This window comes from Canis aureus, chromosome X, assembly GCF_053574225.1.
Source record: "Canis aureus isolate CA01 chromosome X, VMU_Caureus_v.1.0, whole genome shotgun sequence".
NCBI lineage: Eukaryota > Metazoa > Chordata > Mammalia > Carnivora > Canidae > Canis > Canis aureus.
In genome coordinates this window covers 88,429,197-88,446,578 of record NC_135649.1, presented here as the reverse complement: position 1 = coordinate 88,446,578, position 17,382 = coordinate 88,429,197, and the positions used below count along the sequence as shown (strand labels likewise).

General features: G+C 38.5%; 1 protein-coding gene across 13 annotated transcripts in view; it reads right to left on the bottom strand.

Annotated features, from left to right (window-relative positions):
• Positions 1-17,382, bottom strand: part of CASK (calcium/calmodulin dependent serine protein kinase) — a 350,134-nt gene that overhangs the window by 57,639 nt on the left and 275,113 nt on the right. For all 13 annotated transcript variants that reach the window (XM_077888807.1, XM_077888808.1, XM_077888813.1 and 10 more), the window contains 2 exons: positions 3,222-3,299; positions 750-830 (listed from right to left, as the gene is read on the bottom strand). In XM_077888807.1, the coding sequence (XP_077744933.1) occupies positions 750-830; positions 3,222-3,299 (159 nt within the window). The remainder of the gene's footprint in view (positions 1-749; positions 831-3,221; positions 3,300-17,382) is intronic.

Sequence of the window (17,382 nt, the reverse complement as noted above, 5' to 3'; positions counted from 1 at the left end):
GAGATCATGGCCTAAACTGAAATCAAGAGTTGGATGCTTAACCTACTGAGTCACCCAGGCACCCCATGTGGCTGATGTCTTAAAAATGTTATATTCAACATGAATTTCCATTTGTAATCATACTTTTGAATTGCAGTTAAGTAGATAACTCTGGACCTTCTTCTACAGAAAGGTATCTCATCTATTTTGAGTTCTGTTTAGTGTTATAACTGCCTAACTATAGGTGCATCTGTTCATCACTTTATTATAGATTATTAATATAAAAGAGCTCTATTGATGGCAATAAAAAATAAAACAAATTGCTATAATTTCTCTTACTATATCCCCATTTTCCTTACAGTAGAAATGAACAAAGAAAGTTTAAAAGTTCTGCATTGTTGAGAGATGGAATTTTTCCAATAAATCACCTAGGTTCAGATAATTCTTTTTTAGTGAAAACTCACTTCAGGTTGAGTTCTCTGTGGTTTAAGTAACATATACAGTTCCAGTAACTTAAGAATTACCCTAGCAGGAAGCAAATCCCTTGTGTGATGATTTGCAACCTTAGGATAGCATCTTTATGACTGTGGCATGAAGTAAACAAAGAGGATCTTGACTTATTTCATATTACCTGATACTGTAATCTTAACAATCTGATATTATATGAGTAATGACACATCTGATGAAGATGGCCACATCTTATGAGGACTATTAAAAATTTCTTTTGAAAGTGAGGTTTTTGGTTCTATGGATGTTTAATTGGTACTCACCATGAAATGAGGTTGTGTTAAAATACGCTTTAGTTCCTTTGCATCATTATTCTCAGGGTAACATGAAATTTCTTCCAATACCTAAAAAATAAGCAAGATGTATAACAGTATAAGCAGGGTGCCAGCTTTAGAAAATATAGAATTCTTTTAAATGAAAAATTATGAATAGATTTTTGTGACAGACAAAACAATTACTTTGGAAAAAATTCATCACTTTATTAAAGGTTATTAATATAAAAGAACTCTATTGATGGCAATAAAAAAGTAAAACAAATTGCTATAATTTCTCTGACTATATTACCCCACTATAACCTGAAAAGTTGTTGAAAAATATAAAACAAAATGACAAGTCCACAATACATATTTACTATAGGTATAAGTAAACTTAATTAATTTAATGGGAAAAAATCTCTACAAATCTTTTTCCAAACTCGCTATCAAAATGAATCTGTAATAAAAGTTAATAGCCACATTTTTTATATTAACAAAATGGTTGATTCCTTTTAGAAAGATTAAAATGACACAGGCTCAAATAAAAACCATTTTAAGAAAAGAAACACTTAAGTAATTTTCCTGCAGCCCTGGCAGAGTCAGTGTTATTCTCCACACATCTCACAGAGAGAAAACCATGCCTCTGCCAATAGCTGCTAGCATTAACTGCCAGGAATCCAAGAGAACAGTTAAAACAAAATACAAATAACAACTGAAAACTTCTCTTTCCACTCAAAAAGTTATGTTACCATCAGGATGGAGTTTAACCATTTAAAATTTGACTATGTGACAGGAGACCAGGGGTAAGCCTCTCTCTGTATTTCCCCCCGTACCCCCAGAGTAAACATACTGTTGCGGTTCGAACTATAGATGGTTGGACTCACAGAGTAGTTAGTTATACACATTGCACTCAGTTTCCAAAGTTGAGCAGCAGGACTGGATGTCAGGGGCATACAAGTCATCCAGCCAGAGGTACCTCTCACCTCGAGGATCTTAGAGAATCTTAATACTGGGGCAGGAAGGAGCATTAAGAGATCACTTAGCCTAAGGCTTGGATTTCACAGGCATACCTCAGTACTACTCAGTCACTTTCTCAGGGAAGAAGGAAAAAGACTAAAACAAACACTCCAGGGTTTTTTTCTTATCTAAATAAACCCCTAGCAAGTGCTGGTTATGCTGTTAATTCATATTGTTTAATGAAGATAAGCAAACTGTGTATTATGCTTTGAGTTTTTCTACCAGTGAAAAGAAAGGATGAAACCATGTGTTCTCTCTGGTCCCCTGCTACTCACATAGTCTGTAATTTTAAACAGCAAGGTGTGGTCCTTTAAGTCAGAGAGAACTTCTCTTCATTGGTGCCCCTAACTGCATGGACAGGCCCAATAGCACACACCCATGGTCTTGTTTCTCAGTGAATGAGATAGTTTCCAATGCAGGTGCGTCATTTAAAATCTGGGAGGGAAGGGATTCTGTCTTTCATACACTTTCACTTAGTAGTCTCACTGTATAAAAACTGTTTTTAAAGGGAAATGTTAATTTGCATACAGACTTTTATAACATCAAAAAGGGAAGGGAAAAAAACTATGTGTCTAACAATGGAGGAATTGACAATTCATTATAATTTAGTAATAGCAAAGAAGATTTGTGCCATCATTAGAATTTATATTAATGAAGACCAACTATAAACACTGGAAAACGATTATATAATTTTAGGTAAGAAAAGATATATTTTGATTGCAGCTCTATAAAATGTATATGCAAAGAAATAAAAAATAAAATTTATATGAAATGATAGTGATTGGAAGTGTATATGCAGAAATGAAAATTACTGTGTTAGGGTGATGGGATTTTGGATGGAGTTTTATTCATCCAAACTTTCTGCGATATCATGTTTCTATAATAAAAAAGTTGGGGCGCCTGGCTGGCTCATTCTTTAGAGCATACAATTCTTGATCTTGGGCTTGTGAGTTCGAGCCCCATGTTGAATGCAGAGGTTACTTAAAGAAAAATAAAAACACATTAAAAAAAGTTAAAGTTGGTAACAGATACAGCCATGTACACTAGCCGACAATGTATAAAAATGACTTCTTTCTGAACTCAGTATACTTAATTGCTACAGATATTTATTTAACTTCCAAACACTATCACCTTAAAAAAGCAACTCAAATTTTCATAGTCCATTTCCACCAAGCACAGTAAAATTACTAATTTTTTTTAAAAAAGAGAAGTACAATTGATATATTAATATGTTCAAGTTTATGTAGCAGAATCAGAACTAGAAATGGAAGCAGTGTCACCCCTGAGGATTGTCTTTCTTTCCTGTATGTAAAATGTTCAGTGATAAACTTAGAAATACTAAATCTGATTGCAATGGTCCAATTGTGACTCCAAGGAAACAACCTCTGTCTATGGCAGCAGCAATGTTTTCAATCAAGGTAGCAAATATGACACCTGGATACATTTACAAAATATATCACTTACCTCTTTGGCTCTCTGTACTGCATCACTCGGAGGATTCCTGATTTGTGGTGAAGACTTTGTGTTAATTTTGTCATACAGCTAAAAGCAAAGAAGAAAATCCAATCAACACGCATAATTCCTTGCTAAAAGTTCAGAGCTTCATATTTATTATTTCACTAAACAATACCTCCCTCTGACAAACGCTGGCTGATGATTTCAGTGATATCCTCCCATTAATAATGTCTTACTCATTCAGTGAAACTTGTTGCAAGAGCAGTCTTACGCGTATCGTTTTAGAAAATCATCTTTAAATAGATGGTCCGGGATCCTGTCACTACAGCAGTTTCCTTTCTCATTTAAAATCCATCACTATTTCAGAATTGCAATATTTTTTTTTGCCTCTGGGAGAAGCAGCATTCAATAACAGGGATACAGAACAAAATGAAAGAACGCTTTCTGGCCAAGACATGTCTGAAAGAATTCTCACCGAAATCTAAATCTTGGGAAAGGGCAAACCCAACTCCTTCTAGGAAGGAATGTTCTCACAAAAGGTTTATGCTTGTTTCACCAGGGCTGTTTATTAACAGTATCAGTGCTGGCATCTCTCAGCAAGAAATTAAGGACATGAACTTTTTCCTTTTGAATTTGCGAATTCACAGAGCATAAGACACTGAGAAGACTCTAAATGTATTTTGAAAACCCCACAAATCTAACTGATGCAAAATTTGACTTTCTGAAAACAATTAATTTAATTCTTTAAAGAAAAATCTCTGGAGTGGAAACGCAATTAAAATATTAATTCTACCTTAAGCCAAATGGCTCATTTGACAGTCTGCTGCGAAACATTGGAATGGATTTTGGCCAGTCTGCCACGTCTATTTCCTAATTTCTCTAAAATAGGAGGTTTTTTTGTTTTGTTTTTTTGTTTAGTTCTTTTTTCCTTCTTCCTACTATGCACCACAATGCTAATGTACAGGTCAAATACTGACTGTATACATCCTTCAGGTTACGGTTAGATTTGTTTATACTGATGCAAGATAAAGCCTTATAATTGTGTTTGGACCATACCACACATAAAAATGCCTTATGATAGATACATAAACTAATTACAAAGATGCCCAATGAGAACAATATGAAGATAGAACAGTGACCATTTTTAAATAATGGCCTGGAGAAAGTACTGCTAAATCAGAGGTTAAATGCATAGTATAAGTAGTAAAGTGTTGTTTAAAATATACAGTTGACCCTTGAACAGCATGGGTCTGAACTGCATGGGTCTACTTGTTACAGGTTTTTCCCCCCTCAATAAACACAGTACAGTACTTTGTACTTTATGTTCTCTTCCTTATGATATTTTTTAAAGATTGCCCCAATTACAAACTCATTAGCACTGAGTACCTATCTCTCTGTACCCTCACCAGTAGATTAGTAGTGTGTATTACCATTTTATATAAATCTATGTATCTATTTGCCAGTTTGTTAGGTGCAAGGAGTCTCTTGACAAGTTTTCTATTCTGTCCACGCTCCTTCTCCTCTAGAAATGAGAAGGGGTTTCTTTTCTTTTCTTTCTCCCTCCATCTCTCCCTTTAGTTTTAAAAGTAAGTTCTATGCCCAACATGGGACTGAAACTCATGACCCCAAGATCAAGAGTCACATGCTCTACTGACTGAGCCAGCCAGGCGCCCCTCTTACAATTTTCCTAATAAGATTTTCTTTTCTTTAGCTTAATGGTAAGAATATAGTATATAACAGGTATATAAAACATGTGTTGATTGACTGTTTATGTCATTGGTAAGGCTTTTGGTCAACATTAGGATATTAGTAATTATGTTTTTGGGGGAGCCAGTTATATGTGGATTTTTGATTATGCAGGGGTCAGCCCCCCAATCTCTGTGTTGTTCCAAGGTCAACTGTATTAACATTTAGGGAACTAGTGATATGTGGCTGGTTTACAAAAGTTCACCCAGATCCCTGTAGAATGCAGGAGTCTTCATCCTTTGAATGCCTTCTATCTCTAAAGACTCTAAATTTTGAAATTTGGAGCTAGGGAATATATTGTCCCATAGAAATAATGTTATACATACTGTTAGGTTTCTAGACTAGCCTACAGAGATAAATGAAATACTCTTAAATGCAATATAAAATAGAAGACGAAGAACAACCCATCAAAAGTAAGGAACCAGAAATTGAAAAATTCCCTAGGTCTTATGTCAGTGTGGTTTCTTAAGGACTTGTAGCAGCACCAGCTGGAGTGGTTAAACGTAGAAATTCTTGGGCCCCACTCCTGACCTACTGACTCAGAATTTGAAAAGGGGTCCAGAAATCTGTATTTTAATAAACTCCTTAGGTATTTGGGAATCTTATGCCCAAGTGCTGACTTTTGAGAGTAACAGTAGTAGGTACCAACAATAAGAATTGCTACTTTCATCGAACACTTATTAGATGCTAGTAATAAGTCAAAATTCTTTTTTAAGGGTTATTTATTTATTCATGAGAGACACACAGAGAGAGTGGCAGAGACATAGGCAGAGGGAGAAGCAGGCTCCCCATGGGGAGTCCAATGTGGGACTCGATCCTAGGACCCTGGGATCTTGGCCTGAGCTGAAGGCAGAGGCTCAACCAGGTGAGCTACACAGGTGCCTCTGGTCAAAATTCTTAATATATATTCCCTTGTTTAACCTCAAACAACATGATCAGGTTGAGACCCTTTTTATTCCCATTTTACAGATGGGGGAACTGAGTCACAGAGTAGTAAAGAGAGAACCACTGTTCTAGCCTTACAGCCACTTCACAGGTGACATATAGGTGCCTGGAGTTTTGATACTTTTAGGGACCTGCTCCCAAAAAAGTGCTCAGACCAAATTTTCCTCTGCTCCTTTGGTCTGGCCTGATCCAGTTCATCACATATTCACCCAAAGTGAAGTGGAATAATGGTGGGACGAGGGAGAGGTTGGGTGCTTCCCATCAAGGCAGAAACAGTAGGAAGGATATAAAAGAAGGGGTCTTCTGTCTGAGGTGGGGGCACTGGGCTCTGCTCCTCTAGCTCCTAGGAGAGCCCAGGACTGGAGCAGTCCAGGCAGGCACTGATGAATCTCAACTGCCTGCTCATTAACCAAAAGGTCAAGTAAGAACCAAGGCGGGAAGCGGCAGGGAAAGGGGCTTACTTTGTCACCATCAGGAGGGATCCCTTGTTCACTCATCCATCCATCCATCCACAAACTGAGGTCCTACTATGTACTAGGCAGTGCAGTTCTATTTACTGGGGTTATGAAAATGAGACGAAGACAGTTATTGTCCTCAAAGAACTCACAAATCCCAAAGACACGTATAGCTAAAGGCCCAGAAACCTATGCCAGCTTGATCCCTTTGAACACCTGAGAGTAGTTTGGTCCCCAATTGATGTCAACTGGAAGGGATCTCAGTGAGTGAAACCCAAGTTGGGGACTACCTGGATGTGCATGCATCACATGCCAACCTTCATTTCCCTCTTCAATTTCTGTGACTGGGTTTTTGCCTTAGGGACTCAAATATTCTAGGGATACCCACAATAAATAGAAACCATCTGAGAAACGTGGCAAGGCAGGTAAAGAAAAAGTCATCAATGGAGGAAAGCTTTCATGTAACATTAGTCTTTTAAAACAGTAGTCAGACATATGCAGCTTTTCAACTTCTCATTCTTATGGATTCAAAGTTCAAGTCCAGGTGGAATTTTGTGAAGGTATGGGGGCAAGTGAGAAGTGGCTGGGTTTTGAGAACAAAGGCAGGCTGCAGCATGTATAAAGACAATCTAGAATGATGTGATTTGGGACTTCCTCTGTTGTCTTGGACCTTTAGATGGAGCCCAGAGCTAAGGCCAACAGGAAGTAAGCAGCACCAAGACTGCTAGAAAGCTGCCAGACCATTCCCCTAGGGCTTGGAAAAGGCAGCCCAGATGGTCCTTCCTTAAACACACTACTGCCCTATTCTGCCTAACAGAGGCAGAAACCTGGAGTCTGTAGGAGTCACAGGATGAGGACAATGAGTATTGGATCTCCCCTTCATTCCTGTTGGGGAGAAAGGCAGAGGGAGCGGCCTTCTTCCTCATGCCAAGTGAAGGATGGTGAACACTCCAAGACAACCAACCAGGTGCAGAAGCTGGAGGTCCAGTAGCGAGAGCTCACTGGTTCACTCTCGGGAGGGATCTTCGCTGAGGCACGGCGACTTATGAGGCCCATCTTGGTGCACCAGGTCAGAGCCCTTTGTGAGACAGAGTCCTTGGGGCAGCTTGACAGGGTGATGTTTGTGATCCCAAGTGAAAAGACACTGATGGGGATTCCTGGGTGGCTCAGCGGTTTAGCACCTGCCTTTGGCCCAGGGCGCGATCCTGGAGTCCCGGGATCGAGTCCCACATCAGGCTCCCGGCATGGAGCCTGCTTCTCCCTCCTCCTGTGTCTCTGCCCCTCTCTCTCTCTCTGTCTATCATAAATAAATCTTAAAAAAAAATAGAAAAGACACTGATGCCTGCCTCTCTCCTGGCCGGAGACCACTTGGGGTAGCTCCTGCCAGCAGAGTGAGGCCAGTGATAGGGCAATCCATACTTGTAGTGTATGTGTGTTTTCTGTGAGTCAAGGAGCTGCCTCAGAGTATGATCTAGCTGCAGTCATCTTGACACAAGAGGGCTACCTCCATGGAGCAAAGGGACCTGGAAGTAAGTAGCTTTGGGCTAACACTTGGGTGCAAGAGCTGAGAGGGTGCTGCCAAGGCCAGCTCTGGAGTACACTTATGATGTGGAACCCAGGACGCAGCCAACATCTGACGCCTGCAACATCAAGTGCATCGATAGCCAAAAGGGCCTTGGCTGCCTGTGGGATGGGATTCTGGAACGTATAGTTTAAGGGCTGCTTCCTCTTTTCCATGACCAGACTCTTGAGTTTTTTGACATTCAGTAATAGCACCTCACAGGGGGCTGAGTACACGGGAAATGTTTAATACACATTTCTTTAAAAAATAAAGGTGTGTTTGAGCTGGTGCATAGGAACTGTAAATAGGTATTTAAAAATAATTTCAGGGTGACATAAAAATAAACAGACTGGGAATACTTCTTTCTTAGCTTGTTTCTTTAGGAACCAGATATCATTGATCTTTGGTCCTTCTTGCACAGTTAAAAACTTTCCCTCAAAATTAAGAAACCTGTTTTGACCATATTTCTTTTTTGATGTGTGTTTCAAGGCCAAGTGACTTCATCAGATTTTCAAGGTAGAAGAGGACCAACATGATTCAGCTCCTCCACTTTTGTTTTTAAGGTAATCTGCTTCTTCAGCTTCTCCATCTTAAGGAAAAAGCTGAGGTCCAGTGAGATAAATGTCACATTCAGGGTTCTGCAGCCAGAGCTGCAGGGACTAGACTGTGAACTGATGTGTCAGCCTTTCTCTCATACTGGATTTCCTTGGCTTGTATCAGATTTCAGAAATACACCAAGTCTTTGGACAGGGAGACACTGTTAGCAAATATCTGGAGAAAGAACTGTAGAGAATGCTATTTATAGGTTGTAGGAAAAAAATATATTAAATGTGATGTGAAAGATATAAGCCAATCAACCAGAAGCCTTGCCCTGTTAAAGAATGCTGTAATTCTATATTCATTTCCTGGCCAGATAGTATGTATTTTAGGCTTTGTGGCAGTCAGGACTCTGTCAACCACACAGCCTTGCTGTTGATTCAAAGGTAGCTATTAACAATCCATAAGTGAATGGACATGGCTGTGTTTCAATAAAACTTTATTTACAAAAGCAGGTGACTGGCTGCATTTGGCCCAAGCGTTGTAGTTTGCCAACATCTGCTCAAGAAGCTTAAGTTCACGGTGGATTGAAAAGGAAAAATATATTTCCTTCTGGTATTTGGTTTCCTGAAATTTGAAGATATCAAGTGTATTTGTTTTTGAATTCTCTTTTTTTCTTTTAAAGTTTTTTTTTTTTCTGAGAGAGAGAGAGAGAGAGAGAAAGAGAGAGAGAGAGAAAGCGTAATGGGGGGGGCAGGAAGAGGGAGATAGTCTTGAGAACCTGGTGTAGACCCCGATGTGGGGTTCGATCTCATAACCCTAACATCATGGCCTGTGCCAAAAATCAAGACTCGGATGTTTAACAAACTGAGCCACCCTGGTGCTTCTTAAGTTTCTAATTTCAGTTAACATGCAGTGTTATAATAGTTTCAGGTGTACCATACAGATTTCAACAGTTGTACACATCACCTGGGGCTAATCACAGGGCCCACCTCAATCCCCCTCCCCTATTTTACCCATTCCACTGCCCACCTCACCTCCAGTAACCTTCAGTTGGAAGATAATATAATGTATTTGTAAAGCTGAGGTGTAGAAGATAAGGCAGAGGGAGAGAAGAATGTTAATAAATTATCCCTAGAGAGAAAACAAGAATGAATCTGTTACTGTTTTCCCTTTCCAATGAAGTTACCCAACTTCAGCACTTTTTGTTAACACACACACACACACACACACAGCCAAAATGAGGAAATGTGAACAGCTGCAAGGGGAACAGACTATTTCACACTGTCCCAGACAGGCCATTCTCTGCTTGTCTCTGGCACTGGGTCAGATATGACCACACACAACTATATGGACAGCTTAATCTTTCTGTCTTAAGAAATATAAGCACAGTTCTGTTAGGAGGGCACACTTCTATATTTGAGATGGGCTATTTTAAACAGAGCAGACTAAAGTTGGTGGTAATATTAAATTCAACTCTCCTGAGATTGTACTTTCAAACATAAGGATGAAATCAATTAAGATGTCACTTTTTATTTACATTCAACACATTAAATCAAGTTTCCTTTTTTTTTTTAAAAAAAAAACATACTCCATCATATCTCATGTTCTCTGGTTTCTAGTCCTCAAATAGAAGCTTTTCTTTTGCTCTCAGTTTATACGCAGCATTTAGCAAGTTCAACATTTAAAACGCAATGGTTGGCAGAGAACCATAAAGTTACTATCACTGGCTTATATATCCCGCTAACTTTATTTTTTATTTTTATTTTTTTTTACATATTTTAATTTAAATTCAATTTGCCAACATACAGTATAACACCCAGTGCTCATCCCATCAAGTGCCCTAGCTAACTTTAGCAGAGAGAAAACCAAACCTCAGGACCAGAATGTGTATTGGTTAGGATAAGAGTATAGCTTTTGCAATAATGAATGGGTTTGTAGAGTTGCAGGGAACTCTGCTGAAGTTCATTAGCAACCACCCTCTAGCACTTAACTTCAAAGAGACTGAAGAAGCTCCCTGCTGGAAAGGAATTCAAGTTTTCAAGAGTCAAATGTTTAGCTGCCAAGTATGTAATGAAATGTGTCTGTGATCCTAGTAAAACAGATAAGAGTGTTCATGAGTTTCCACTGCAAAACAATAATGGGAATTGAAATGACTTGCTCTGGAAAGAGTGTGTCTTATTAAGAGTTTTCTTTACAGTTTGTGAGTTGTCTGTGAAGAAGCTGGGTGATTAGAAACAAATCTCAACATCACTTCTTTTCAGTAAACCTAGCAGATCAGCTAGTGATATCCAACAGTATAGTATTTTTTATTTTTTATTTATTTATGATAGTCACCCAGAGAGAGAGAGAGAGAGAGAGAGAGGCAGAGACATAGGCAGAGGGAGAAGCAGGCTCCATGCAGCAAGCCTGACGTGGGATTCGACCCCGGGTCTCCAGGATCGTGCCCTGGGCCAAAGGCAGGCGCCAAACCGCTGCGCCACCCAGGGATCCCTATAGTATTTTTTAGAAATACATTTGAGGGCAGCCCGGGTGGCTCAGCGGTTTAGTGCCGCCTTCAGCCCAGGGCATGATCCTAGATTTCTGGGATCGAGTCCCATGTCCGGCTCCCTGCATGGAGCCTGCTTCTCCCTCTGCCTGTGTCTCTGCCTTTCTCTGTCTCTCTCATGAATAATAAATAAAATCTTTTTTTAAAAAAGAAATACATTTGAAATCTGGCAAATTGTGAGGGAAAGGAGATTCATTACAAAAATGTAAGGAACTAATATTCAACTACTGCACTGGAGCTGATTTTATAAAGTCAGAGATTGAAGAAAATCTCCCGAGATCTAAACATCTACTTTTCCTGCTCAACTTTATACATCAACTTGCTGTCTTTAGGTTAGAAATAGGAAAATGCTCTTCCAAAGATCTTTGGCATCATCAAGACACAGTCCAAACTAGGAGAAGAGCAGTGTATTTAATAGTGGTCTGGAGACTGGGTAAAGAATATACTTTTGTTTTATTTGCATACTATCCCTCCACAATTTGTACTTCATGCTAACTTTCCCTTTGAAAGGTCAGAAAACATATAAATAGCCAAATTTTATAAATCTTAAACTAAACTTCTCAACTAAAAAAGAAAAAAAAATGTCAAATCCACAAACCTAGTGACTGTAATAAAATGAGCAAGAGTTTCACTCCAGAATTTAGATTTGCCCTGGAGAAAGGTTCAGGCTGCTCCCACTATTATGGCTCAGGTTATTTTGGGTAATTAAAGTTAGAAATAGGTATCTGATGGACTGTATATTGTATTCTGTGCCCAATAAGAATGTTCCTGGAAGCCCTTGAGTCAGATGTCCTAGGAAAACTTTAGCCAATTGGTATAGCAGTGAAATGCTAAATGAAGCTTTAGAAAATCATGATGGGGGTATACATCCTTACCTGAAGTCATAAGAAGGGGCCCACCTGACTTAGTAATATGCTACTGTAGCTAAATTAATTATGAAAATTTTCTTCTGACGGCAAAAAGGAAACTGAACAATCAGTTCATATAGGCCACTTCAAGAGCTCTTGAGAGGGCCGCACAGTACTTTGGATTCTGACAGTGAAAGTACCCCAAAGGAAGGCCTCATTTGGTTTAGGTTTTAGTTGTCTGTATACAGAGCTGCTTTTGTTTCAAGCCCATTAGAACATCTCACTTCTGGGGATTTATTTTTGAAACCAAGAAATTAAGACTTGCTTGACCTCTTAGTTCAGTCTAAAAAGACTGTTCCCCCTTTGGTGGCCTAACAATATAGGCCACTGTGGCAGATTCTGGGCAATTGGCAGCTCTTTCTGAGAAACTCAAGCAGTGGCCTCAGATGACCTAACATGACTTTTCTGTCAGCCTTTTTCAGCTGGCATATAACTCTAAAATTAAGCCCAGCAAGAAACAAATCATAATGCCTATTATTGAGCAAGCAAGAGAAAGTATAAGGAAAAACCACTAGTTTGATGAGGTAGGTGGCTTTATTTTGCTTTTACTCAAGCCTTCTGAAATAGGGCACTTTTTAATATCAGATCCTGAGTCTGCCCACCTGTGAGAAATTTCACTAGGGTATGAATTTCTTTTCCATTAAAATAGTAACATTAAAAAAGTGTTGGAGCCTCATTTCTTTTTTAATTTTTTAAATTTATTAAAAAAATTTTTAGAGTGTGTGTGCATGTGTGAGCACTCATGAATTGTGGGGAGGGGCAGAGGGAGAAGCAGACTCCTTGCTGAGCAGGGAACCCGATGTGGGGCTTGATCCCAGGACCCCGGGATCATGACCTGAGCTGAAGGCAGATTGCTTCACTGACTGAGCCACCCAGACATCCCAGAATCCCAGAAGCCTCATTTCTTAATGTGCTGTTCTGATGCATCTAGAATATTTAAATGATATTTAACTTAATGAATATCTTATTATTAATTTGCTGTTTCAAAAGAAAACATTTATATCAGGTGTGTCACATTGTATGTAATCACTAAGGTAATATAATTTTTGACTCATGATAGGACTTTCACTTTGCATAGGTAATCACTAAGCATGTGTATGAGTAGTTGTAGCAAAAATAAATTTCTGTTGTGGCAAGTTAAAAGAGAACAAAAGAGCTTGGCAGAAAAGGTTTTAATGAGACAATGTTAGAAAGGACACAAAGAGAAGAAAGCAGCTATGCCATTGGATTATGAATGGTGAAGCCAATCCTATCAAATATTCTTCAAGTGAGCATATCACATTCCTTTCTGGGGGAAAACTCCTCCCTTCCTTGAGAGGAGCATGAAAAAGAATCAGTGCTTGTTGCACTTTGATGGTTATTTGAACATTCCTTTGCCTTCTGGTAAAGTTGACTATAGTGCTATAAAAAGAGAGTGGCACTCAGTGGGAAACACAGGGACGAGGGACAAACTGATTCATTATTCTTGGTATTTCAGAGTAAATTCCAATCCCTGTTTTCAGAAGTAATTCATCTGAACAAATAAGGGAACCAGAGATTCCTGTAGTTAATCATACTTTCCTTGAAAATCACACATTCCTTTCACAAAGATGTAGAACAGAGGAGCTAACTTGGAGCCCACACAGAACAACTGACAGGGGGATGGAGGAAAGGCTGAATACTCTCCTACTAGACAGATTTATTTTTGAGAATTTGGTTTTTCCTATTATATAATTATCTATTGTAAAGCATCGATATTGGATGAATAAAAAATGTGGTATATACATACAATGGTATAGTTTTCAGCCTTTATTTTTTAAAAAAGATTTTATATATTTGAGGGAGAGAGAGAGAAAGAGAGTGACAGAGAGTGCATGAGCGGGGTGGGGGGACAGAGGAAGAGGGAGAAGCAGGCTTCCCACTGAGCAGGGAGCCCAATGTGGGGCTCGATCCCAGGACCCTGGGATTATAACCTAAGCTGAAGGCAGCCTCTTAACCGATTGAGCCACCCAGGCACCCAGTTTTCAGCCTTTAAAAGGAAAGAGATTGTGATACATGCATGCTATAGCGTGGGTGAACACTGACTATATGCTATGTTAGGTGTAATAAGCCAGTCACAAAAGAAAAAGTATAGTATGAATCCACTTAAATGAGGTATCCACACTAGTCATGTTCATTGAGATAGAAAGAAGAATGGTGGCTACCAGGGGCTGGGGAGAGAAGGAGTTGCTGTTTCATAGGTGCAGAGTTTCAGTTGCAGAAGCTGGAAGCAGTTCTGGAGATGGATGGTGTTAATGGTTGTGCAATAGCATGAATATACTTAATATCACTGAACTGTACACTAAAAATGGTAAGTCTGTGTTATGTATATTTTACCACAGTAAAAAGACAAAAAAATTGGAATGTCAAATCTGTTAAAAAGCTGTGAACTTTGGGAAATGATGAAAATGTATCTGCATGTAGAAGAAATGAATACCTAAACATGTTGTTGAGAAGGTACTCCCCCTTTATTGAAAAATATATACAATTATGTAACTCATAGTGTTTTTAAATAAAAAAGATAATTTGGACTTCTTTCATGAGGCATAGCCATGTATTGGTTAATAAAAATAGTTCCTTGGACAGAAAAAACAGATTTAGCATTTTTAAGTCAGTAAGTGGTAAATTTGTAGCCAGAATGTGAGATATTGAGGAAGAAATCAGTGTGATGACCCTATAAAATCTACTAGGATGACCCCTTCACAGTAGGCTTGGGGGACTGCTCAGGGCAGGCAGTTTGGCTTTGCTGGGTTGGTGTCAGGACACAGGGACAACTCTAGGAGACCAGAAAGTGCTGTTGTAGTCAGAATGATAGATTAAAGGAGTCAGAGTACATTATGACATTCCCAGTATACTATAACCCATAGCACATGGAAGGAACTTCCAACAGTGCTGGACTTTAATACAGAAAGGGTAAAATAGATTTTTTTTAAAGTGAAAGGGAATTCCTTCTCATTTTTTCACTTTTGAAAGCTTTATTGGGGTATCACTTCTAAACTGCATCATCTGTGCAATGTAAGTGTAGAGTTGGATGACGGCAATTAAAAAAGTTGTACAACCATAATCTCAATACAGTTTTAAAACCGTTCTTTCATCCCCAAGAGTTCCCTTGTGCTGAATCTAAGAACTCTCTGCCTAACCCAAAGTAATGAAGATTTACTCCTACATTTTCTTTAAAACTATTATTTTAAGCTTAAAATGAATCTATGATCCATCTTGTGGAAATTTTTTGTGTGGGGTGTGAAGTAAGGGTCTAAGTTCATTTCTTTGCATATGGATATCCAAATGCTCTAGCATGTTAAAACAACAACAAAACACCACTATCCTTTTTCCACTGAATTGCCTGGACTCCTTTGCTGAAAGTCAACTGGCCATGAATGGGAAGGTTTGTTTGTTGGTTGGTTTCTTTCTTTTCAAAGATTTTATTTATTTTAGAGAGAGAGAGAGAGAGAGAGAGAGAGAAACAGAGATAGCAACAGAGAGTACAAGTGGGGAGGTGAGGGAGAAACAGGCTCCCCACTGAGCAGGGAGCCCAATGTGGGGCTTGATCCCAGGACCCTGATCATGATCTGAGCCAAGCAGACACTTAACCGACTGAACCACCCAAACACCTCAGGAAGGTTTGTTTCTCAACTCTATTCTGTTTCACTGATATATATGTCTGTCCTTACACCAATACTGTGCTATTTGCATTACAGTAGCTTTGTAGAAAGCTTTGAAATAGTTCCCCAACTTTGATCTTCTTTTTTCAAAATTGTTTAGGCATTTCCATATAAATTTTAGGATCAGCTGGTCAATTTCTTAAAAAAAAATCTGCTGAGATGTTGACAAGGACTGTCTTGAATCTATAGGTCAATATAGGGAAAACTGTCACCATAACAATACTGTCTTCCAATCCCACAATCTCTCTCCATTTACTGAGACCTTTACTTTCAGCAGTATTTGTAGTTTTTAGTATAGGAGTCCTATGCTTCCTTTGTTCAATTCACTAAGTATTTTATTCTTTTCAATGGTACTGTATTTCCTTCATTTTATGTTTATATGATTTGCTGCTCATATGTAGAAATTATGGTTAATTTTTGTATATTGATCTTATATCCTACAGTCTTGCTAAACTTGCCTATTAGTTCTAATAGATTTTTCTAACAACTCCTTAGAATATATCTCTGTGAGAAGATGGCTTTACATCTTCCTTTCTTACCTGCATACCTTGAATTTGTTTTTCATGTTGTAATGCACTTGCCAGAACCTCCAGCATAATATTGAATAGAAATGGTAAGAGCAGACAATCCTTACTTTGTTTCTGGCTAAATTTGTTTTCTATTGCTGCTTAATGAATGGCCATATACCTAGTAGCCTTTTTTGGGGTTGCTAAATTTATTGATATTTTCTTAGAATGAAGAAAAATACTTTGAAAATATTCAGGATATATACTATTTCTGGTTCTCTTTACCCTAGGAATTTTGTGTCATGTGCTAATTTTCCACAGACACTAATACTTGGGTATGCTGATAGCGAGGGGAGTTTTTGCCCATCCAGCTAGAATCAGTGGAATGAGAGACCCCTATATCCACAGTGAGCAGCAGTGCACTTCAGTTTTCAGCCCTAGGAGGCAAGTGGCACAAAGGTCACGCCACTGGCCCACTACCCAGCTGGTTTTTCATATTTGCTGAAGCTCATGCTTAAGGCTAGAAGGTACGCTGAGAAGGTCCCAGTAATTCAGCTTCTGAAAATCCTCAGGCCTTAATATTCTACACATTGAAACCTAACTTAACTGGACTACAAATTCATGGGAAATTTAGCTTTGGCATTTCCTGACTGGTAATCTATTTAAACATCCAAACCTAACAGTCTATCAACTTACTTCTCAAACCCCAAATTGCTGGAAAACATCATTGCAGAAGTTCCATTTTTCCCCCTTTAGGAAACTTCTGAGTTCTAAAAATATGCTGTTCCCAAATAGGACTACTAATTTAATATCATCTCCAAAAAAGCAAAATAGTAAATCAAGAGTTGTAGTTTTCCAGTGCTGGATAAAAAAAAACCTCTCTCCCTAAACAGTAAAAGACTATAGTATGTCAGTAGTACAAAATATGGAGGATTCCAGACATTGATTTATTTCTAATGCAGTATCATTATCAGTTAATATCAATTAACCTATAATAAGAATTTAAATATAAGTCAATATATGATTTATTTCTAATGCAGTATCATTATCAGTTAATATCAGTTAACCTATAATAAAAATTTACATATAAGTCAATATAAAAAGTGTGAAGTTGCTACTGCAGTGATTTTCTGCTTTATTAATCTAATCGCAAATTAAACAATTTTAGGACTTCTCACAAAAATAATTAGGTGGGGCTTCGCATTTACTATGTAAACAGCAGTGTGTAACGAATGCTAACAGCTGTTTAGAGGTATGACAGATTGGTGGGTGAATGTTTAAAGC